This window comes from Euprymna scolopes, chromosome 32 (assembly GCF_053919585.1).
Source record: "Euprymna scolopes isolate OS-2025 chromosome 32, ASM5391958v1, whole genome shotgun sequence".
Classification (NCBI taxonomy): domain Eukaryota; kingdom Metazoa; phylum Mollusca; class Cephalopoda; order Sepiida; family Sepiolidae; genus Euprymna; species Euprymna scolopes.
The window spans coordinates 47546435-47571413 of NC_136513.1; the positions used below are offsets into that span (position 1 = coordinate 47546435).

Below are 24979 nucleotides of genomic sequence, written 5' to 3' on the forward strand. Positions count from 1 at the left end.
ACAGGCGCTGGCAGGAGCTTTGGTGAATGCTCAGTGGATGGTGGCAATCAGGCTGGTTTTGGTGTTATGGGAGGTCATGTTGGTGATGTTCTCGACGTATGACCAAACGAAGTAGTCCAGCGAGTTCAGGTTGGGGGAGGAGGGAGACATTGAGAGAAGAGTACAAAATTGTAACACTCTGAAGCCAAGCCTAGGTCTCTTTTGAATTGTGGGCTGGCGTTGAGTCTGTTTGCCATACAGTCACCTGATTGCACCAGGGAATAACCACACTCTTCAACACATCTTAGGTGTTGACTTTCAAGCCGACTTTGAAGATGTGAAATGGTATGATGTGGCCCTCACTTGAAACTGCACCAAAAACAATAACCGTAGCCAGATGTTTTCATCATCCTGAGCACGTCCCTGTTATTCGTGGCAATCCAGGAATGCATTTTGAGGGTGCTGGCAATGGTCCTGTTGTTTTAACTTGGATCGGTAGAGAGCATGAGTTGTCCAGTGGCACATCTCCGATCTCACTTGTTGAACATTGTGTCACTTTCAGACATGATAGAAGGCTCCTATGGCTCTTGTGATTTGTACACAAATGGCCAACTAGTAGATGGTCTGCAACAAAAAATGAAGTCCAGTTTTCATCAAACGGAAATGGAATCATGTCTTTTGTTCTATGACGACAATTTTATTGTTCCACCCTGTAAAACAGACACCAGGTTGCAATATTGTGACGATGGAACAGGGATTAGAGCTATGCTGTTTTTGCCATGTTGAAGGAAATGACGCTTGGATAAAAAAAAAATTTGGAGACTTTGATATGGAAAGGTGGATAATAGTTGGATGACCCTCAAAATGCAAATCCGGATGGGTCACTGCTTAAGGGCACAGCTCATTGCATCAGAAGACCCAAGGTTATGGTCTTTGGTGTGGTTTCAAGTGAGGGTCACATCATACCATCTTCAAAGTCGGCTTGAAAGTCAACACCAATGTGTGCATGGATGTGCAATCAGATGGCCACTGGCAGACCCTGGTGTGGCAGCAGGACTTGACGCCAGCCCACAAGTCCAAAGAAACCCAGGCTTGGCTTCAGAAGGAGTACTACGACTTTGTACCTTTCTCTCACTCCCCTCCCCTGACCTGAACTCACTGGACTACTTTGTTTGGTCAAATGTTGAGAACATTACCAACATGACCTCCCACAACACCAAACCCAGCCTGATCACTGCCATCCGCTGACTATTTGCCGAGCTCCCACCAGCACTTGTGGAAAAGGTGTTCTCCCAGTTCTTTATTAAGGTGATGATAGAGGCTGAAGGTGGCTACATTGAATAGATGTCAGCTCTATATAATCAAGTTACCTGAATTGAGTTTTTCAATAAAAGTTTTAAAATAAAGCTGTAGTGTTTTTTTTCTTTAGGGCAACAAAATTCTGTTGTTCCACCCTGTACTTTAGTTAAATTGGTAGCTATTTATGACGTCTTTTCCAAAATATGAGAATCTTTAAAAAAAAAAAAAATAAACTACAAATTTACCCCACGATTGTTATGGCAAATAAGCATCAATTTTTTCTATTGTTCTTTTACAGGAGATCATCAAGTCCCGTAACTCCAGCTGTCTCCATTCAAGGCTTGTTACATTTGATGAAAATGGTTGAAAACAGCTTCCAGACTGTTTCCTCTTCTAAAGATGAATATTATCGTTCATTTCAACCATCAGATGAAGAAAGGGAACGCATAATTAGGTAAGTAAAACTATGGAAACATCTTTGGAACTGAGGAGGAGGATGTAGTTTTTTTTTTTTTTTTTACATGGAGTTCACCACTTATCAAGGCCCAATGGCCACTCAGGGATAAAGGTTATTGTGTGTACAGTAATCAAAGGGATAGTGTAGCAATAGTATTGGAGAATTGGTAAGGTGTCATTACTTGGTGGGGGCGGTTCATCTGGAATTTGTTTGTGTTGGACTTGAAGACATCCAGGTTGAAGTCGGGAGGGAAACAGGCAAGCGGAACAGAGTTTCACAGGCGTGCAGTTCTAAGAAAGAAGCTTTGTTCATGGAATCTACGTTTTGATTTAGGCACAGATAGGGAGTGGGGAAAATTATTGACGGTGGTTTCAGCTAGTCGGGTGTTTTTTGAGAAAGATTGGCGAGGGGGGGATCAGAAATTGGAAACGAGTTTTGTTTGAAGGCTACGTCAATGCAGTCTTGTAGAACTCCTAGCACTTGTGCCCCCTCGATGTACATACACCTGACTTACTCGACAAGCAACAAAACCCCACCTCTTCACTGTTGAGGTCCCTAGATATCTGAAAGTCTTCTAATCTAATAATTTCTTCTCTCGTACTGCTACACTATGGAATTCCCTTCAGTTTTACTATTTGCCTGACTGTACTAACCTGCTAAAGTTTAAATGTAATATCAACAAATATCTTGCTGCTCACCCCCCCCCCCCCTACATAGTGTCTATGTAGATATGGTTCCTGTCTGTCTGCTTGCTAATATAATACAAAGAATACAATTTGCACCATGGAGTCCCGACACATACTTCTTAAACTTTAAATCTTTCATGATGTCATGAATCTATACATTATATGAGGGTCTATGTGCACAAGTGGGCAATGAGCCCACTTGTGCACATAGACTCTCAGCATCCAACTCGGCACGACTGTTATCAGTTGTAGGGATGACAGTATTGAGAAGGTCGTTATCTGTCTCTTTCTCTCTGATTAGAAAAAGAGGACACAATGTTCTACATGAGTTGGAAGTGTGATTTTCCCACAAAGTAATTGTTGATTCATTTTGTTATCTTTTTAATAACTTTAGTGGTGTGATGCCTCACTGAAACATATTCTCTTTAGCATCAATCATGCTCTTCAATTTCCACACAAATTATTGTCTTGCACCATCACCACCATCTTTGAAAACCATTTCCTGTATCCATTTCTAAATCACCATTAGATGTTAGTTGCTTCAAAGTTGATTCAACAGTCATTTTAACAAGATCTTTGCATGGTATTGTGATTCCCTTGTTATCAAGAATTGCAGTTACAGTTGGACGCAGTTTTTTCCGACTTCCAAGAAGTTCATTGCTTGTTGGAACTGAGATACTTTTTTTAGATAATATCATCCTCAGTTTTATCGTCAGCTCCTTACTTAAGACAAGTTCATGCATTAAAGCAATAGCTTCATTTATCTCAAATTCATGTGATGCATCTACAGTCTCGGAAAAAATGTAATGTACTTGCAATAACCCTTATCCCTGAGTGGCTTCCGGGCCTTGATAAGTGGTGACCACTGTGTAACAAAAAAAACAAAAATATCATGACCAACTTTAGCAGCCATTTTTGTGACTTAAAATTGATCCGATGTATCATGTAACCCAGAAATTAAATGATGGATAATTCTGGACAAAATCATCAGTTCTTTCTTTCATCATTCGAGAACCCAAATTACTGAAGTGCTTTTTTTCTTTTCTTTGTTGTTATAACAACTTCACTCTCAACAGCAACAGCATCATCAAACAACTTCTGTAACAACAAGTTTGAGCATGACTGAATTACCTTTCTTCTTATGCTGACTCTTTAAATGATTGAATTGCATCAATGATGATTTGAAGAATTCCAACTAATCAGCAGAATCTTAGATTACATTGAATTCTTTTCCACGTTTACTGATACAAGAATCATAACCAGGGGATTTGGTTGGTGGAAACTGTGACTTGTGATGAATGATTACTTGGAAGATTTGTTTTTGTGTAATGGACACTTTGCTGATGTAAATATATATCTGGAATGTAAATATTGAATGTTATAAAACAATTACTGCAACAAAAAAAACATTGAAGAAAGTTTAAATGATATAAAGGAAAGTTTAAACAAAAGAAAACCAAGGAAATCCCAAACGGACACGGGAAACTTCTAAATGGACAATTCTCAATTTTTGAAAAATAAATATCTATGCTACAGTTTATGAAGAGTAACAAGTAAACTAAGAACATGCGTTCAACATCAATTTGTTTTTTTTTATTTGAAGACAGAATTGGGGAAATCATTTGAATATTTCAAAGTTTTTTCTTGTAACCATGAAATATTTCAAGGTAAATTATTCTGCAAATGGCTAAATCATAAATCTGTTTATTGCATCAGGTAAACCAAGGATTTCAAAAAGTGTATACTTTGATATATGTGTTTTATCCCTTTTGAAGAGATCTTGCAATTTATACAAAAAAATGACCCAATTTGAGTAAAAAAATGTACAATTTTAGTATGTTTTTTTACAAAGAAGAATGAAAATTATACTCAAATTTTCTGGAAATGTTCATCTGAGCTCCACCCCCCCCAACCCCGCCTCACCAAACTTTCATGAAAAACACTTGTCTAGCTGGAGACACTATCAATAATTTTCCCCACTCTTTATCTGTGCCGAAACCTAAACATAGTTTCCATGAACAAAGCGTCTTTCTTACACTGCACACCTGTGAAACTTTCTTCCATTTTCCTGCTTTTCAGCTGACTACAACTTGGTAGTTTCAAGTCCAACTTAAACAAATTCTTAAAAAATCCAATTAATCAAATTTCTACTTCTAACGATTACTATGATATTATCACATTGACTACAGTACACTCATTAACCATTATCTACGAGCGGCTTCTGGGCCTTAATAAGTGGTGACTCCTATGTTAAAAAAAAAAAAAGACAAACTAACAAACAAGCAAGGAGTTTATTTTTAAGGATTTTTCTATTTTTGAAAGGTGTCTGAGGTTGGTATAGTTTTGCTTATGAAAAACAGACCCCGACAAATGTTGCCGACTGCAGATTGATTCATGCAACTTCAAAATCTTCTAAAATCGCTAAAAATGATGCAATTGACTCGATTTTTTTTTTGTAAGAAATTTATTTTACTTTACATCAAAGAACCAGTTGTTGTTGAAAATATAACACTTTTTTTTTTATAAAACCTATCAAAAATATCAAAATATAACAAATATCAAAATATCAGTTGTTGAAAATATAACACTTTTTTTTATAAAACCTATCAAAAATATCAAAATATAACAAAATATCAGTTGTTGAAAATATAACACTTTTTTTTTATTTATAAAACCTATCAAAAATATCAAAATATAACAAATATCAAAATATCAGTTGTTGAAATTATAACGCTTTTTTTAATAAAACCTATCAAAAATATCAAAATATCAGTTGAAAATATAACGCTTTTTTTTATAAAACCTATCAAAATATCAAAATATATGAAAGTATCAAAATATCAAAATATATCAATATATCAAAATATAACAATATCAAAATATAAAAAAATATAAAAATATTAAAAATAAAGAAAAAAATATATGATGTGCATACTAGTGACAATTCAAGAATATCATATTCCAAAAATTGTGTAAATTGATCAAATAGTTTTATTTTTATAAAGAAAATCATTTTCAAGCAATTAAGAGGAATTCATAGGCATTACAACATAAATCTCACAAGTTTTAATTATTGAGTTATCTCTCTTTGCCTTTTTATTTTTTTTTTTTAGATTGTTTTCAAAATAGTAGACAAAACAGCTGCTCTTCTGTTACTCATAAAATTTGATTTTCTTATTTAAAAATAAAATTGCTTGATCAATTTATGTGATTTTTGGAATATGATATTTTCGTTTTGTCACATTTGACCGAACCAATTTAATCTTCCTCTCTGGATAACTCCCTCCACTTTCTATGCCTTGTTTGAGGTGAAAAAGAGTTAAAAAAAACAAAAAAAAATGGCTTGATACAAAATACAGTATGTACTATAATTGGAAATAAATTTCTAATATAAAAAATTTAAAGATATATATTTGCTTCTTTTTTTTTTTTTTTTTTAGTGAAGTCAATAATAATGATGGTTCAATAATTGATGCTGATCCTGCGTTGGTTAGTATGATTGTCTTAGAGCAGATGACTGTGATTATTCGAAGTCTGTCAACTGGGTGTTTATTGCCCGATTCATTGCTCCAATCAGAAGACCTTCTGACACTCTGTGAAAGTGATATCAAGTAAGTGATTCATTTTTTTTTTTTTTTTGGTAATTTTGCACTGAACAACCCAAATATGGTGAAATACTCAACCAATGAAAAATTGCTTGACTAATTGGTCTGTACTGAGATGCAGAAGACCAATTTCTCATATTTTTAAATGTTGAACAAACTGACAAAGTTTTCCAAGGTGTTGGAAAACATTTCTCCCTTAAACAACGATTCAGCAGTTTTGTATGAATAGGAGCTAGTTCCAGTTGCAGCTTCTTAGACACTTTGATTTGAATGTTGTCAGGACCAATTGCATTACTGGTATCAAACTCCTTGATAAGTTTGGCAATGTCACAGACAGATATATAATATCACTCAGAGTGTTTATAGATGCACGGGGAAATTGAGGAAGTAGTTGACCTGATCACAAAGGGTGGAATTTGATGCAAAGTTCTTTCTAAAAAGTTTCGCTTTATCAGATGCTATCACGTCTGGTGGCTGGAATAGAAGTCTTACATTTGTTTAACCCTTAACCAATAAGAAAACAATAAAAATATTTTCAAAAACCTTTTTTTACAAAAATAACAAAATACAAAGAAAAAAAAAAATATTTTCAATTGTTGTTGTTGTTACAAAACAAAGTATTTAGTCATGAAACAAAACTTACCATAGGTTGATTTTTTTTTTATTTATTGTATTTCTATTTTTCTTCATTGAAATTACTATATGATAAATATTTTCTATCATTTTTTTTCTAACGCTTTAATGTTTGATCAGTACTCAGCATATTCTAGTAAGCTGTTGACATATGCTCAGACAACATCACAGAAAAAACAGTCTGTTCACTGCAGAAGAATCCTTTTGTTTTTGTTATTTTACGGTCCTTATCCATGAAATTCTTTATTTGGCTAATCCACTTTGCTGTTCTGACTTCCTTACCCTCACCACACCTCTCATCATCCCTCACACTCCCTGCCTTCCTTGTATCTTTTATGCCACTCAAAACTGATGCTCTATTCATGCAAAGTGGTCCAAAAGCAGTCTGAAGCATTCCATATGTTTCTGTTGCATTTTTTTCAAGTTGAAGACAGAATTTGATTGCACATCGTTCTTCTAAAATGTCTTCATGTCCAGATTGAATTTTTGAAATTCACCAGTTGTGACGATCAGGCTTTAGTAGGATGCATTCCAATTCTTGCTGTTGCTGTTCATTTGAACCTGAAAAAAAAAAAATTTGGTCAGTCATCTCATAAGATCACTAGCAATAATATACTGAATTTTTGAGAATTTACAACGCTGTTAAATGCCTGTGCAAAAAAAAGTCTGGAAATTTATTTGACTTACTTGCAGTTTCATCAAATATTTTTGTAGGCAAAATCCGATTCTGCATTCTGCTAATTCCTACCCTCTGATAAGAAGGAAAGTATTTCTTCTAAACTCCGCGGATTAGGGACTATCCACTTATCAAGGGTTTCCTTTTCAAATTAAGTATGTTTTTAACTCTTTTTCAAAGTGTTTTTTAACATATTTTATTAACTGTTTGCTCTTTATATATATATATATATATATATATATATATATATATATATATATACTAGCAGGAAGACCCGATGTTGCTCGGGATTGAATGGTGATCAATGGATGTTTCACACTCCCATTGTTATCGAAACCGGTAAAATCACCCATTTTTCAATCTAATCGATTAGTTGCTATTTCTAATTGGGGACGCGTCGCTGTGTATTCGAAAGAACCTTTACGTGTTTCCCCGCAGTGACTTAGTCCAAGTACATTGTAGTCTACATTGAACTGTACAGAACTTACTGTTTATTTTATAAATTACTTTTATATAACAGATTAAAAAGCTTGCCCTATCTCTGAATACACTTTATGTAAAATTTCAAATGTTTAGACCAGAAATTGTCTGAGTAATTTGGTATAGACCACAGACGTCAATTTTTTTTTTAAATTTGACCCCTATTATGACCCCTTAAAATTTATAGTTTCGGGCTCAAATCACTTTATTAAGTTAGATTCAGGTTCAAGGAACCTATATCTAAAATTTCAAGTGTCTAGACCCAAAATTGTCGGAGGAGTTTGGTTGAGTTCTTAAAGGTCAAATCGTTGAAATTTGACCCCTTAACAGCCAAATTTCTGGCTGACACCCGTCACATCGATTTTCCCAAATCTCAGTACCCGGTATTTCAAATTTCGAGTCTATAGACTAAAAATTGACAGAGTTATTGCGTAGGGAAATGTACACAGACACACAGACAGACAGACAGACAGACAGACACGTTCACTTTTATAGATATATAGATAAACAAATACTTATTTACCAGCGATGCTCCAACAGACTACTATACTCTGTTTATTTTTCATTTTCAGATCTCAGTTGCCGGTCAGTTCTGTCAGTCTCTGGGAAAATCTTTTTGTCCATTTTTCTTGCATTCTTAAACACAAGATAATGAGTCCAAAAGAAGTATCGTTTGTGTTTGTGCCGTGTTTATTACAGAGTGGATCTAATTGCCAAGAAAGGGTACGTTCTTTTCGTTATCTGTTTTATGCATCTAGTTTCCAGGTAAATGAAATATGAACACATGGTTGAAGAGGTTGAAAAAGGACAACAAAAGAAAGGATGTGCTCTGATGAACTCTTACCACTGGTGCCCCCTCAACATAAATACTTCTGATCTTTGGAATTCCATCCCTGTTTCCTGCTTTCCTAACTCTACTGACATGCCTCTGATGGCTGATATCCCGTGATGTGCTGAAATTTTTAGCAAAATGTCATTTAATCAAAAGATTTAAAGTTTTGGAAAATTTTTACATTCAATAAATTTAGCGCTGGACAAGGCACATTTTTCTATTTAATTTGAAAATCATAATTTTTAAATAATAGATTTCTCCTACGTCAATCAATATAAAACTCATATGACTGGATCCAAAATTAAATTTTCTTTAAAATAGTATTTTGATATTTTTGTTGTAATGAACTCTTCCCACTGGTGTCCCCTCAACCTAAATATATACTTTTAATCAAACCGGCAAGCAGAAAAACCCTACCTATTCACTGTAGATGCCGAAAAGCCTTCTAATTATAATAGTTTCTTTCCTCGGTCTGTTATCCTTTGGAATTCCATCCCTGTTTCCTGCTTTCCTAACTCTACTGACATGCCTTTAATCTGATATCCCCTGATGTATCCAAATTCTTAGCAAAATGTCATTTAATTAAAAGGTTGAAAGTTTTGGAAGTTTTTCGCATCTAATAATTTTATCAATCGAGATAAACAATTAGTTATAAGTTAGCTTTGCTTCGTCTCTTTGAGAAAGTATTAGTTTATTGCTGATTACCTAAGGTGCACCTTTTTTTTTTTTTTTACATAAACGTCACCACTTATCAAGGCCGATAGGCCACTCAAGGGTTAAAAAGTGTAGAGTAGTCAAAAGGACAATATAGTAATCGATAGTAATGGAAGTTCGGTAATTTTGTTAACTTAAGTGGAACGGCCCATCAGAAATTTTGTTCACGTTGGACTTGAAGACAACCATATTATAGAAAGCTGGAAAGCAGAAAAACGGAAGACAATTCCACAGGCGTGCAGTTCTAAGAAAGAAGCTGTGTTCATGGAATCTATGTTTAGGTTTAGGCACAGATAAAGAGTGGGGAAAATTATTGATAATGTTTTCAGCTAGTCTAGTGTTTCTTGTGAAAGTTTGGCGAGGGGGGACCATAGATTGAAGCTCAGTTGAACACTTTCCATGAAAATAACGATAAAGCAGAGACAAACTCGCAACATCTCTTCTGTGAGACAGAGGTTGCAGCGAAGAGAAAAGGACATCTCCCACTAGGCCTCGAAGTCTATTTTGAACCCTATCAAGGCAGGACAAGTCTTTTCTAGCAGCTCCTGCCCATATGTGGCAACAGTACTCCATCCTTGGATGTATCTGGCTCTTAAATGCAGACTGTGGTGCAGTGGGTAGAGGCATTGAATCTCTGCAGTTCCAGCTGAGCATTGTTTGAAGATAGCGGTTTCACTCCTACCGAAAAACCGTCCAGAGGATTAGTTGGTCAAAACGTGGTGAGACGACAATAACTATGGAAGCTATTCATTGGACTACTGTTCTCATCTTGAGTGTCATTTGCACAATTTTTCGCTCCATATAACCTTTCTTTAGGTGTATCTTCTTCAACTCTGGAATGTTTCTGTCAAGTTCTGGAATTTGAATTTTGACTCTATCGTACTTCACGGGGGTAACATACTCTTGTTCCATCAGCCATGACCGGAAAGAGGTCCAAAGTAATTCGCAGAGAATTGAACCTTCAACCTTCAGGAGAATATCACTTTTACAATTGTATTTTTCAAGTACTCTAACCACTGCGCCACAGTAAAAGTTCAACAAAATACACCTGAAGAAGGTCGGAGGTTACATCAGTCGAAACATTGTGAAAATCACACTCAAGATGAGAACAGTAGTCCGATGAATTCAAACAATACAATGATCTCATTACTTTGATTTTCTTTTTCTTTTACCTAAAAAAAAAAACCCAAAAAAGGTGAAAGTAAAGAGATTTTATTCACATTAAAGCGTGCACAAAGCCTTAATATAACAACATAAGCCGCAGACATTTTATTTATGAAAAAAAAAACCTCTTTCTGGTGATGAATATTTTACTATCTGAAATCTATATATCTGTAAAAGTGAAAATGTCTGTCTGTGTGCGTACATTTCCCTACCAAACTACTCTGTCAATTTTCAGTCTAGAGACTCGAGATTTGACATAAGGCATATTGAGATTTGGGAAAATCTTTTTAATCAGAAATTTGGCTGTCAAGGGGTCAAAGTTCAACGATTTAACCTTTCAAAACTTTACCAAACTCCTCCATCAATTTTGGGTCTAAACACTTGAAATTTTAAATATATGTTACTTGGACATGGATCAAACTTTTTAATTTGATTTGAGCCCAAAACAATAAAAGTTAAAGGGCTCAAAATTGGGATCAAATCTTTTTTAAATTTGACCTTTGCAGTCTCTACCAATTACTCGGCCAATTTTTGGTCTAACGATCTCTACCAATTATTCAGCCAATTTTTAGTCTAAACATTTGACATTTTACATAAAGTGTATTCAGATATAGGGCAAGCTTTTTAACCAGTTTTTGGCAGAAAATTTTGCTGCCAAGGGGTCAAAGTTTAACAGATTTGACCTTTGCGGTCTCTAGCAAACTATTCAGTTTTGGGCAAAAATTTTACTGCCAAGAGGTCAAAGTTAAAAAAGTTGACCTTTGCAGACTCTGCCAAACTCCTCCGCCAATTTTATGTCTAAGCACTTGAAATTTTAGATGTCAGTTACCCAGATGTGAGTCAAACTTTTTAATATATATATATACATATGCACATAAAGTTATAAACAGTACATAGGGCCCAAGCAAGTCAGGTCTAAAAAAGATCTAATGATTTTTAACAAAATATTTGCATCTTAACGTCGTTTCCAAGACTGTTTATTCCAAATTTTTAATTTTCTTAAAAGATGCTTCTAAAAGTTTTTTTTGTGAATTAACAAAAAAAAACTTTTAGAAGCATCTTTTAATCATTAAAAAGTCATAGTTAAAAAAAACTGACAAAGCCAAAAAATATGGAAGTAAAAAAATGCCATTTTTTATGATTTTGTCATTCAATATTTTTGTGCTTAATTTGTTTTCATTAATTTCTCCGTAGTGGTTGTTGCTGTAATGTAATTATCACAAAATCTCTTAGAAGCATCTTTCTAAAATTTTGAATAAACAAAGTCTTTCCTTCTCTATGATGAATATTTTACTATCCAAAATTAATAATGAAAAAAAAAATCAGGTCTAAAAAAAAAAACTAATGATTTTTTATAAAATATTTGCATCTTAACATGGTTTCAAACACTGTTTATTCAAAATATTTGATTTTCTTAAAGATGCTTCTAAAAGTTTTTCTTTTTTGCCAATTCATCATTAAAAGTCATAGTTTCAAAATAAAAACTGACAAAAGAAAATGAAAGCAAAAATATAAAATTGAACAAAGTTTTCTATGAAAATTTTGTCATTGAATTTTTTTTTCTACTCTGTTTTCATTAATTTCTCAATATTTTGTTTTTTAAAAGGCTTCAAAGTTGATGACGCAGTTACTAGATCGGATAAATGCAAATTTGTTCCCAAATTCAATGGGAATAGATGAACTATCGGACAATTCATCAGATGAATCACCTGTTGTGTTGCCCCAAACCCAACAACAAACAATGAAAGGTAAAACATTTGTTTTCATTTCTTTCATCCAGTGACCTATTGGCCTTGATAAGACGTGATTTGTTAATACATTTGTTAATACATAAAGAAAAAACTGATTTAATTTTAGGACATTTAGGTCAAAGGTCATGACAGAGTGCAAAACTGACTTTGAAATCTAGTGGGGAATGTCCTCTTTTTTTTTTTTTTTGCTACAACCTCTTTCTCTTTAGACCTGACTATTTTTACTCTATCGTTATTTTCACGGTAATTGCTCGATTGAGCATCGGCAACATATACTGAGATTATTAGTTTTCTACATCATTTGGCCGCATCTTGTTTGTATGGTTCCCCTTGTAAAATACAGGGTGTTTCAAAAGTCTTGGGAACATTACAAATGCGTATATCTCGTTATGTTCCCAAGACTTTTGAAACACCCTGTATTTACAACTAAGACGGTTGTCATTCATTGTACAGGCTCAACTTTTCCAAGTTTGACTCATGGATCTGATGCTCTTTGAGTCTGACATTTTTGAATTCTGTGAGTCTGACTGGATTTTTATAATTTCGGGAGTCTGACATTTTTGAATTCCTGGAGTTGGACATTTTTGAATTCCTGGAGTTGGACATTTTTGAATTCCTGGAGTTGGACATTTTTGAATTCTGGGAGTCGGACATTTTTGAATTCTGGGAGTCGGACATTTTTGAATTCCGGGAGTCGGCAATTTTTGAATTCCGGGAGTCGGCAATTTTTGAATTCCGGGAGTCGGACATTTTTTAATTCTGTGAGTTGGACATTTTTGAATTCCAGGAGTCTAGTAGTTTTAAATTCTGGGAATCTGAATTGGATTTTATGCCTTCAAACTTTGTAATCTAAAATGAAGAAGCTGGATTGAAATTGTACATCATTTTAATATTGATTGTTTGTATTTTTGGTTTTATTTTCAGATAAACAAGAATTGGTAACTTCCATTGAAAGGGCTTTCAGTGATGGCATGAATGATGAAGACACTGGCATCGATAAGATCGGCAAAGTAAAGTCTGCTGAGTTGAATATAAGCCGTAAGTAATAAAAGAAAACATTCTTTGACATTGCTGGAAAACATAATCACACAATAACTAGAATACCCATCCCAGGATAGATAAAATTAATTCCCCAAACACAACAGTTTTGGGTGGTTGTCCAGAATTCTCTCTGTATGAAAAAATCAAAATTATAGAAAAATTTTTATGATGTACATCCCCATGACAGAACCAAAATATCATCTTCCAAAAATCATATAAATTGATCAAGTAGTTTTATTTTTATGAAGAAAATCATTCTTAAACAATTTAAGCTATTAATGGCAAATCTTAACCATTAGAAGGCTGCCCTTCTAATTATAGACTAGCAAGACTACCTAGCATTGCTTAAGGTAATGAAGCACTAAATAAGAGAAGTTAATTAAGGTTAAATTCAACCAAAGTTCCTTGATGCATGCTGTGGGCCGGTCAAGCTAAAATCAAACATAATAAAAAAAACAATACAGAATATTCCCCAAATATTTTTCTTTTAAATTTCAATAAATCTTAATAGTAAATAAGAGAACCTTTTGGGAATATTCTTTATTGGTTAAGTTATTTTATAATGTTTGATTTTAGTCTGACATGCTCGCAGCAAGTGTCGGAGGGGACTTTGCTTAAATTTAACCATTAATTAGTGTGTGTAACATCTTTAGATTAAAATTTCTATCTCTCTCTAGTCGTGTGTTTATCTTTCTCTATTTCGCTATCCCCCATTTTTCTGTCATTCTCCCAAACCTTCTCTTTCTACTCCACCCAACCCATTCCTCTCTCTTGTTTGAATGTGTTTAAAAAGAATGTAAAAATAGATGTAATTCATTTACTCTAGCTATCCCTTTCAAATGTAATTTTTTTTTAAATTTAGATATTGATATACATCTAGAGCAGTGCCGATCATGAAAATACCAACTTTGTAAATGTTGCTTTGTATTTTTTAAATTTTAGCCGGACATACAAACATACACTCAGACAACTGTCGTTTATGGATGTATTTCTGATTTCAGATACACCAGCTTATAAGAATATGATTTTTGGTTTAATGAGTTCAATATCGATCGAAGAAGACGGAAATTCTGAGTCAGAATCTGATGAATTAGAAAAAGAATTTGGATCAACGATTCCTGACACCCGACAAAGGTAAACAAACATTTTGTCCTTTCCTCATATTGGTTTGTGCTTTCTTGCTATATCAACGGAGATGAAAATGTGAATGTGTGTGTGTATGTTCGCTGCACAGGCTGTAATTGTCCATTTGAAGTTGGTGTTTGACTCCAATCTCAATCGTGTGATGTTGGTCAATACAGGACCCTTTCTCCAAACAAAATTACAACTCGAGTTTAAAAAATGTAACAGTCATATTTGTTTTCTTTTACTGAGCAACCAATCAAAACTCTTAAACAAATTGAATCAAAACACAAGTCTAACCAAACACAGTTCTTCAACTTACAACTCAAAGGCTCATCTATCTGTGAATGCACAGAAAACCAACTAACCTCCTCTTCTCTCGGATGGAATAATATATAGATAGATAGATAGATACTAGACTTTTTAACCTGTCAAAAATGGGTAAAAGTTATAGACCATTGATTTGAACTGAGTACTTTATGTCAAATTGATAATTGAATATGGTTAAATTTGTGTTGACTTTTGCATTAAATACTAACCCTATTAATTCCTTACTTTGCATGGATACCTTAATTCTTAGTGTGCAGCACCTTATTATAAGAAAGGTCCATACAGTTTCAACTAAATCGACTCAGTAGTTTCCAAACTTCTTGAGTAAACATGGTATTGCAGTGACTAAACCCTATTAATCCTTAACTGTACAACGAATGGATAATATAAAACTTAGTTTGCTGCCCTTTATTATAATAAAAGTTCAGACAAAGTTTTAACCAGATCAGCCCAATAGTTTCAAAGAAAAAGTGAAACTGACATACAGACAAAGATTATCTATCTATCTATCTATCTATCTATCTATCTCTATATATATATATATATATATATATATATATATACTGGCATTAATATAGTTGTGATTTAAAACATTAAAAAAAGTATTTGGGTGCCATCAGCTAGAATTGAAACCGAAATCAAAACTGTAGCATTTAAAGCTGGTGATGTTACCACTGTACCAACGTGACACGCATCCGAACTGATTAAAAATAAACTAAGATGTATGTACAAAAAAAACATAAAAGAACAGTCCATAAAAAATACAATTATTTGATACCCCTAGCGCCAGTCTGTGACTTTTAGTTTCAACAGAGATAGTTTAAAAATATGGAGACAGACAGACGTTTTTTATATTAGATATATTACTGTGAATATTTTTAATACCTACAGACACTAGTGTTTCATCCTTTCAGGAATCATCAGTACAGGGAGCCATGATTAGTGACAGTTGGGAAATTCAAACCCGTCATGAAGCCATCTCAGACTCCATTAGCAAGAAACAAGCCACTCGGCCAATGTTAACCATACCAAGAAAACAGTAAATGTTATTAAAAAAGGTCAAGAGTGATCTTTTGATTTTAACATCATGATCTGCGCATGTGGCTTAAGTGACTGACTTATTTCATTTCAACGTATAGTGCTCAACGATAAGAATCATGTGTGTGTGTATATATATATATATATATATATATATATGTGTGTGTGTGTGTGGTTCTTATTGTTGAGCACTTTACTCTATCAGTCACTGATAGATAGATGGAGGTAAAAGGCCACAACATAAACCGAGGAAAAGGTTTAAGGATTCTCTAAAAAACAACTTGAAGATTCTTGAGATGGATGTACATAACTGGAAAGCCCAAGCGAAAGATCGATCACTGTGGAGAAAAACCACCAGAGAAAGTTGCAAGATTTTCAAAGAGCAGCGTGTAGAACTTGCTGTCTCAAAACATGTTTTAAGAAAGCAGGATGAAAATATAATGGCAGAGAAATTGTAAAAAGAACTTAAGTGCACTGTATGTGGAAGATACTTTTTGTCGAAAGCTGGTTTTGTTAATCATCTGAAATCACGCAATCAAAGACAGGAACGACAGTGTTATGAGGAGGTTTCTACGTGTGTACAAGGAAAAAAAATATTTATGTCTCAGAAGTAGAGTGAAAAGCACATCTTATTTTTCTTTTATTAATATTATTGGAATCTTTTCTTTTTTTTTTCCTTGTACACATTTTTGTGAATTATTCCATGGATTTCTGCCTTTGGATTATTATGGACCATCTTCTTCCAATTACGGGATTTCCTTGGATTTTACTCGTACAAATGGAAATTCTTTTAACTTTCTTGAAGTTTTACATTTGGATTTTACCGTTACTGGATTTTTTATCTTCTACCAGACTATCCATTCGGGTGTAATCACCTTTTTCTTTACCATATTCCCTCTGCTTCACTTTTTTTGTTTTCAAGTAAGATCTTTGACTTACTTGTTGTTTCATCAAATACTTCTGCATGCAAAATCCGATCCCGCATTTTGCTAATTCCTACTCTCTGATGAGAAGGAAAGTATTTCTTCGAAACTCCGTGGATTAAGGACTATCCATTTATCTAGCGTTTCCTTTTCAGATTAAATATGTTTTTAACTCATTTCAAAGTGTTTTTTAGCATATTTTATTAACTGTTTGCTCATATATATATATATATATATACACTGAAAAAGTAAAAACCTTGAAAGCATTGTTAAACTTTAAATAATCATATATTGTCTTTATTCACAACCATTACTACTGTTATTAAAAAGAATAAAATAATGAACTTCTGCTATGTGTTAGATATACAACAAGAACTTGCTTGTTCGAAGAATGGATATTTATTTTTACAAATACAATAAACATAATAATGATGATGATGATAATAATAATAATAACAATAATGATGATGATAGTTAATATGATTGATGTGTAATGTGAATCTTAAAGACAGGCTTAGATCTGATGACCTCAGAGAAAGGTTTAATATGCATAGTATAGGGAGATGTGTGCAAAGTAGGAGACTTTGCTGGTTTGGCCGCGTTGAAAGAATGGATTAAAATTCTTGGATGTAACACAATTAAAATGGTAGGATCAGTTCACAGGAGAAAGCCGAGGAAAACATGGATATAAATGGACTTAGGAGAAAAAGAGACAAAAAAAAAAAAGACCTAGACAGAGATAGGTTAGTTTGAAAGTCAATGTCTAAAAGGACAATGTCTGCAGGACATGTCAGTCTGTAAAACTGAATATTATTATTATTATGTTGATTATTATTATTATTATTATTATTTAAAAAAAATTATTTTATTCTATTTTTTTAAATCTTTTTTGTTTTTACAGCACTGGAAAACAATCGACAACCTCTGGTAAGATTTTTAAAAAATTCTAAATTTTAATCATGTTTAATTTTCATATTGCACTATTAGTGCTGGGACAATTAATCAGAATCCGGAATTGGAAAAAATCGGAATATTTAGGGGTGTCAGAAATGGTATCGGAATCGGAAAAATTTGTGCATATTTTTCGATGCCAAAACAATTTTTTTAATTGCCTTTTTTATTTGAATGTTTTTAAAGCAATATTGTCCTTTGCTGGCAATAATTATAAAATAATAAATATTTATTGATTTTTAACTTTTAGTAAAACAAAGATCCATAGATGATTTCCCACAATGCTTTTTGTTTTTTCGTTTAGGAAAATATCTTCACATTTAGCATACGGTAATTGGGGAAATAATAGCAACTTTATTGTTAAATATTTAGAGATTTATAAAGAATCAGAATCAGTATTTGTATCGGAATCAGAAATTTAGTACAGAATCTGTAATTGTGTTGGAATCTGGAAAAATATTGGAACCCTCCCATCACTAATATATATATATATATATATATATATATATATATATATATATATATATATATATATATATATATATATATACTCCTATAAATTCGGTTTTCTTTTGTGTGTATCGATATTCATATTATAAACCCTTTTTTCTATTTATTTAAAAAGAAAATACAATTTTCTTATATCTTGGTTGTGGAATTGTATTCACTAGCAAAAGATCTTGCTAATTTACATATTCTTTTAAACATTCATTTTCATTAATTCCTTATTAGTTTTTTCGGTTTTCTTATGAGATGATCATCTTTAGTTAACTATTACGTGTAATACATGCAGATGTTCTACATGATTTATACTTGCATAATATTTGCGAAAAATGTTTATAATAAACACAAAATTGTTTCCATATACAGTGGGGGTCAAAAGAGTTTGCAGACCTATTTTTTCTCAATTTCTTTATTAATTTTGCTTTATTTTTCATTTTGGACTCTTCTATCAATTGCTGGTTGCCATTCTGGTTCGTTCCATTACTACATTTTACGATAAAAGCCAGAATTTAATAATAGTTCGACATTTTCCACTTTTCAGATGAGCCAAAAGTTTATGCAGGTAATCTTAATTTATTGATAATGGCTAAAGGAAAGATGTTGACAGATAGGGAGAAGGGTGAAATTGTTACATTTCTTGCTGCAAAGAAGTCTACATTGGAAATTTCGAAAATTTTGAAACGAGATCATCGAATTGTGAAACGTTTCGTCATTGATGGCAAAGATGGAAGAAAAAAGCATAAAAGTGTCAGACCAAAGGTGACTTCACCACAAGATATTAGAAAAATCAAGAGGAGTTTGCTAGCAAACCCACACAGCACAAGCAAAACTATTTTCAACCATGCAGGAGTGTCTGGTATCTCTAAAAGGACCCGAAATTGGATTTTGAAACAGATAGCCGACCAAAGAACACAGACAAAATGTCCTCCTTTGAGTAATATAAACTGTCAGAAGCGACTAGCATGGGCCACTAAATATTTGAAAACCAATTTTTAAAATGTTCTCTGAACTGACGAGGCCAGAGCAACACTCGACAGCCCCGATGGTTGGGCCAAGGGATGGCTTCTTAAAGGCAACAGCCCACACTTGCGATTCAAACATCAACAGGGAGGAGGAGTGATGATTTGGGCTGGTATTATTGGAAGTGAGATTGTTGGCATTATCTTGTCTAGATAAAAGAAAATTTTAATTGAATATTCAGATATCTATATATCTCATGTAAAAATTAAGGTTATAATCACCCAACATACTTCCTAATTTCTGGTGTAGCGCTGTGCATGTACTCTTTTCTAATTATGTTTTTCCAATTTAAAAAAAAATTTTTTTTACTTTTATAAACATATATTTATTATATAAATTTTATCTATGTACGAGGTGCCTTAAATAAGTTTCCAGACTTTTTTTGTATAGGAACTTTTATTGATAGTACATGCATGAAACTCTAGACCCCTTCAAAGTAATCTTCTCCAGCTGTAATGCCTTTGTTCTACCATTGTAACAACTTCTGGATGGCCCCATGAAAGTCCTCTTGTGTGAGCGTGTCGATGATCTTCGTCACAGTCTCTATCTCAGTTGTCTCATAACGACAGTCTCTAAAGTTTCCCTTGAGCTTAGGAAATAACCATTAGTAATTTTTCATTTTTTAGCATATGTGCTGCCTCCTTGAGTCATCTGACTCTCTATCTTCCATCCCTGTTAATTATTTTGAGCAAAGGACGACCTGACCGAAATGTTACACAAATAACACTCAGGATGAGAACAATAGTCCGATCAATACAATATACTGTACATACTTGTGTATAAGTTGATCTTGTGTATAAGTCGTCGTGCATTTTAAGACCAAAAATTGTGTCATTTTAGGTATTGCCTGTGTAAACGTCGACTGTAAATTCTAGACAAGTTAAATGGTCCATCTCATGACTCTTTATTGCACAGATAATTTCCTTTTATTTTTGGAAGACATAAATTGTTTCTTGGCATCCATAAGCAATAATATGTGCATTTATACAAGTATGGTCTTTTCGATTTTCATATCCAGAACCAACGCATGCAAATGTTGCTAATCAGACATTCTGATCAATGACATAGTGCAGTTTTTAGACATAATTTATTTCACTACCATAACAACGTAAACACATACATTGTATGAGCCGTAACATACTATACTAATGTGAATGTATGTGTGAAGTGCCATTAAATGGTTTCATTAAATAGTTGTCATTAAATTGTTCAAACTTGTTAAACTTAGGATAGAACGACATATCGTAAACACTACATTTCCTAACCTACTAAAAAACCATCATATCATCACCGAATACATCATATCGAACTTAGGCCTATAGCCACGTCTAGAAAGTGAACATTGCGAAAACTATTCTAATTATTATCAAGCCTCCCACTGAAAAACCGCACATGTGCTTACATGCTGGCAAACACACAGTAGTGGGGTTTGGAAGAAGTGTGATTAATTACTAGGATTACCGGTATATATCGAGTGCGCAAGCAAAATCGCATTTTCTGTTATGATCAAGTGCTGAATTGCTCTTTAATAACATTTCCAAAAACATTACCTATGTATAAGTCGACCCCCCCAAAAATAACCTTAAAATTTTTTTTTTTTTTTACAAGGTGGTCACCACTTATCAAGGCCCGGAAGCCACTCAGGGATAAGGGTTATTGCATGTACAGTATGTTAGTGTGGAGATTTAATAAAGTGTCTACTTAAGGGGGTGGTTCATCAGGAATTTGTTTATGTTGGTCTTGAAGACATCCAGGTTGTAGTCAGGTGGGAAGCAGGCAGACGGAACAGAGTTCCACAGGCGTGCAGTTCTAAGAAAGAAGCTTTGTTCATGGAATCTACGTTTTGATTTAGGCACAGATTAAGAGTGGGGGAAATTTTTGACAGTAGATTCAGCTAGACGGGTGGTTTCGTGAAAGATTGGCGAAGGGGGACCAGAGAAATAATATAAAACAAAGATAGGCTCGCAACGTCTCTTCTGTGGGAGAGAGGGTTGCAGGGAAGAGAAAAGGGCATCCCTCACTAAGCCACAAAGTCTATTTTGTACTCTGTCAAGGCAGGATAGGCTGTTTTTAGCAGCTCCTGCCCAGATATGGCAGCAGTATTTCATCCTTGGACGTACTTGGCTTTTATATAGATAGAGAATTGCATCAGTAGTGAGATATCTTCTGGAGCGGTAGAAGGATCCCACTTGACTTGTACACAAGTATATAAAGTAATTGTTTTAGCACTGTAAGTATTTTATTTCTTTGTTTTTAATTCTTCAGAAAAACATTGATAAATAGACTTCATCAATATTTTCAGAATATTAATGAATTTTGGAATTTTTAACCAATAATACTGTTGCCTATTGTTAAAAAATACACCTGAATTTAAAAAGTCAATCTATTTAGATCCAAATAAAATTTTAATTGTATACATTGAAAAATAGTCCAATTAAATACTTCCTTTTTATTACAATGGTTACTATATTGTCCAATTTCTACTGTACACTCTTTAGCCCTTGTCCTCGAGTGGCCTCTTGGCCTTGATAAGTGGTGATGCCTATGTAAAAAAAAAAAAGTAGTACTTAAATTAATATTTTTTTAATAATTTTTAAAATTACAAAAATTAAGGAATGATGTTTCAAATTCTCTTTAAATTTAAAAATAAAATTGACTTTTTGACATTTAGAGCTTCCATAAAATTTCTGCATATCAATGTGTTTTAATTGTGTAAAGTTTCTGTAACTAAACTTTTTCTTTTGGGGATAATTTAACCAACTTTAGTAAATACGGTAAAGGAAAATAATGTTTTAAACGTTTTTCTTCTGGGACTTTTAATGGAATCTTTAAAATGTCTTTTTTTTCTCATTTTTGGTGATCTGGTGATTGTTCTAGAAAAGAAACTTGAACATCCAATCTTGTTGACGGTTTTAGTTGTCTAATTGATGTGTATCACATCGTTAGCACATAAATTTTACATTACTCGGTTTCCTGTTTTTGTTATTTAAATGTTTATATCTGTTTTATTTTTATTTTTTATTTTTTTGTGCCAGGTTTAACAGCTGCCAACTTCCCTTCTGTGCCTTCAGCTACCGTGGAATCGACGGAAGATGATTCAAGAGATTATGACTTTTACGATTAATTCAATTTGCAATCTCCACAGCTTTTGTTGGCATACAATTCTATGGAATAAATTTTATTTTGAAATGTCATTTGTTCTCCAAATTATTAAAATCACAAACAAAAAAAGAGTATTTATTTCTGATGTAATAATTTTTTTTACGTTTCCATGAATGATCAACAAACAAATAAAATAAATCTCTTGCGTATATTTACGTGCTGGTATTTTTGTTCTCGGCATCATCGCTGTTTCATTTTGTTATTCATGTGTAGCCGCGTCATCTAATTGTTGTCGATCACCTTATCTGTTTAACCAGATGAAAAAAATAAAGACATAAGGAGACTTTGCTGAGTACTTCAAGGTTTTATTGAAGAGAATTCACTTATAGAGAGAGAGAGAGAACTAAAATTATTTTTTGCACTTAATTTTCTAGCTTAAGAATTGAGATGCAGACATCAAAGTGACAGATCATTCGAATGAAATAAATCTCTTTTTATTGATTCATGCGCATGAATTTATGTGCTGCTCTCTTTGTTCTCTGCATCATCACTGTTTCACTTTGCCGTTCATGTGTGGCTGTGTCATCTTATTGTTGTTGATCGCTTCATCTATTTAACAAAGATGAATAAAATTTTTCTTGCAAAGACATAAGTCACAACATTTGCATACAATTGTTTCAGCCCCACAACAATTTGAAAAAAAAAAAAGAAACTGTATATGATGTAACACATCACTCAATAAGTTCTAAGCCTGACATAGATGGTGACACTAACAAAAGTCCATGTGATTTTTATAAAGTACTAAACTTCAAATTTGCATGTGTCAAAATTATTTTACAGATTACAAACTCGAAAATATTTCTATTGAACTTGGGAATCTGGACGAAATTTTGAATGGGAACCTTTATTTATTTCATAGGAGTAGCATGCTCTTGTTCAGCCAGCCATGACTGGATAGAGGTCCTAAGTAATTGACAATTGCATTTTTTGGTCACCCACACTGAAAATTGAAAAAAAAAAAAAATTTTTTTATTGCATTTTCACTCCAAACAAGGCATAGTGTCGCTTTGATGTAAGGGACTACTATCTGGGACATAATAGCAGGGATACTATTTAGGGAGTTTAGCAGCAAGATATCTATTCATGGACTTCTGCATATTAATGCAGTCTGGGAAACAGGAAGCTGGAAGGGAATTCCAAAGTCTAGCAGTTCTAGGGAAGGATCTATTAGAGTAGAAGGCTTTCTGGGATCTGGGGATATCTACTGTGTAGGGGTGGGATTTTGCTGCTTGTTGGGTTTGCCGGGGTGGGGGAGTAGTTCGTCGGAGCACCTACCATTAAAATACTTGTAAAACAAGCAGAGGAATGCAAAATTTCGTTGATAGGACAGAAGCTGAAGCCCAGCTGACAGTTCAGGACCAATTAGGTTAGCGACTCTCTTTTGAACCCTTTACAGGATGAAGAGACTAGTAGCAGGTACGCCAGCCCAAATGTGACGACAATGCTCCATATATGGTCGGATAGTGGTCTTGTAGAGGTATAGAATACTCTCAGGCGTAAGTAACTTTCTGGCATGGTAGAGAGAGCCCACTATCCTCGCAGCAGATTTGGCAATGGCCTCGATGTATCTGTTCTAACTCATGTTCCCTGTGAACGTTAAGCCGTGGAGTTTTAAAGAAGTGCTTTCAGGTGATGTATAATTAGCCATAGCTATTTTAGGTAGAGAGAATTTCTTGTAATTATTAAAGGAAACAAGCTTATTCTTGGCAGCATTGAATGTAATCATCCATTTTTGTCACCATTCAACTATGAATTGAACGTCTTCCTCAAGTGTTTTTGCCATTTCCTTAGATATGTGTTCATTTGTTTTTCCCGCATGCCTATTACAGAGCATGATGTCATCAGCAAATATACCCATCTCAGAGACAATTTTATCAGGGCGATCATTGATGAATATCAGGAATAATAAAGGTCCAAGTATCGACCCCTGAGGTACACCCACATTTATATCATATTGCTTAGATGTACAACCATCGAGGACAACCCGGATTCTTCTCTTATTTAAGAAAGATTTAATTTTGTTAAGAATTCATCCAGTCATACCGTATGATCTGATTTTCCTGAGAAGACCATCGTGCCATACCCTGTCAAAAGCCTTAGATATATCTAGGGCTGTCAAAAGCCTTAGATATATCTAGGGCTACCGTTCTACCCTCCCTTGCTTTATCCAGTGTATGGTATACATGTTCAGAGATTACAGTTAGGATATCTGCTGTAGAACCGGCTTGCCTAAATCGATATTGTTGGTTGAACAGAAGTTTAGCAACTGTAAGGTGATGGACTAGAGCTTGGTTAAGTACGGACTCAAATATTTTTGTGAAAAGAGGGAGGAGGCTAATGGGGTGATAATTTAATGGGTCAGTTCTTTCACTAGAATTCTTGTAAACTGGTACCACAGGACCAGTTTTCCAACGGTCAGGAAAGCAAGATTCGTTAAGTTGAAAAGTTTGGAGAGGACTGGAGCAACCTCAGCAGAGCATTTTTTTAATAGTACATCTGGGATGAGATCGGGTCCACATGCTTTTGAGGTGTCAAGGTTTTTTATGATATCATGCACTTTAGAAGGGGTGACTTTCAGATCATCTAGTGTGGTGTTTGTCCTCAAAGGAAAA

The 24979-nt window shown here is 33.8% G+C and overlaps 1 protein-coding gene across 2 annotated transcripts in view; it reads left to right on the plus strand.

Moving 5' to 3' along the window:
* Nucleotides 1-22399, plus strand: part of LOC145256319 (uncharacterized) — a 66249-nt gene extending 43850 nt beyond the window's left edge. For both annotated transcript variants that reach the window (XM_080115051.1, XM_080115050.1), the window contains 8 exons: nucleotides 1577-1732; nucleotides 5862-6032; nucleotides 8388-8538; nucleotides 12132-12273; nucleotides 13201-13314; nucleotides 14319-14451; nucleotides 17632-17657; nucleotides 22241-22399. In XM_080115051.1, the coding sequence (XP_079971177.1) occupies nucleotides 1577-1732; nucleotides 5862-6032; nucleotides 8388-8538; nucleotides 12132-12273; nucleotides 13201-13314; nucleotides 14319-14451; nucleotides 17632-17657; nucleotides 22241-22329 (982 nt within the window). In that variant the 3' untranslated portion in view covers nucleotides 22330-22399. The remainder of the gene's footprint in view (nucleotides 1-1576; nucleotides 1733-5861; nucleotides 6033-8387; nucleotides 8539-12131; nucleotides 12274-13200; nucleotides 13315-14318; nucleotides 14452-17631; nucleotides 17658-22240) is intronic.
* The last annotated feature ends 2580 nt before the right edge of the window (nucleotides 22400-24979 follow it).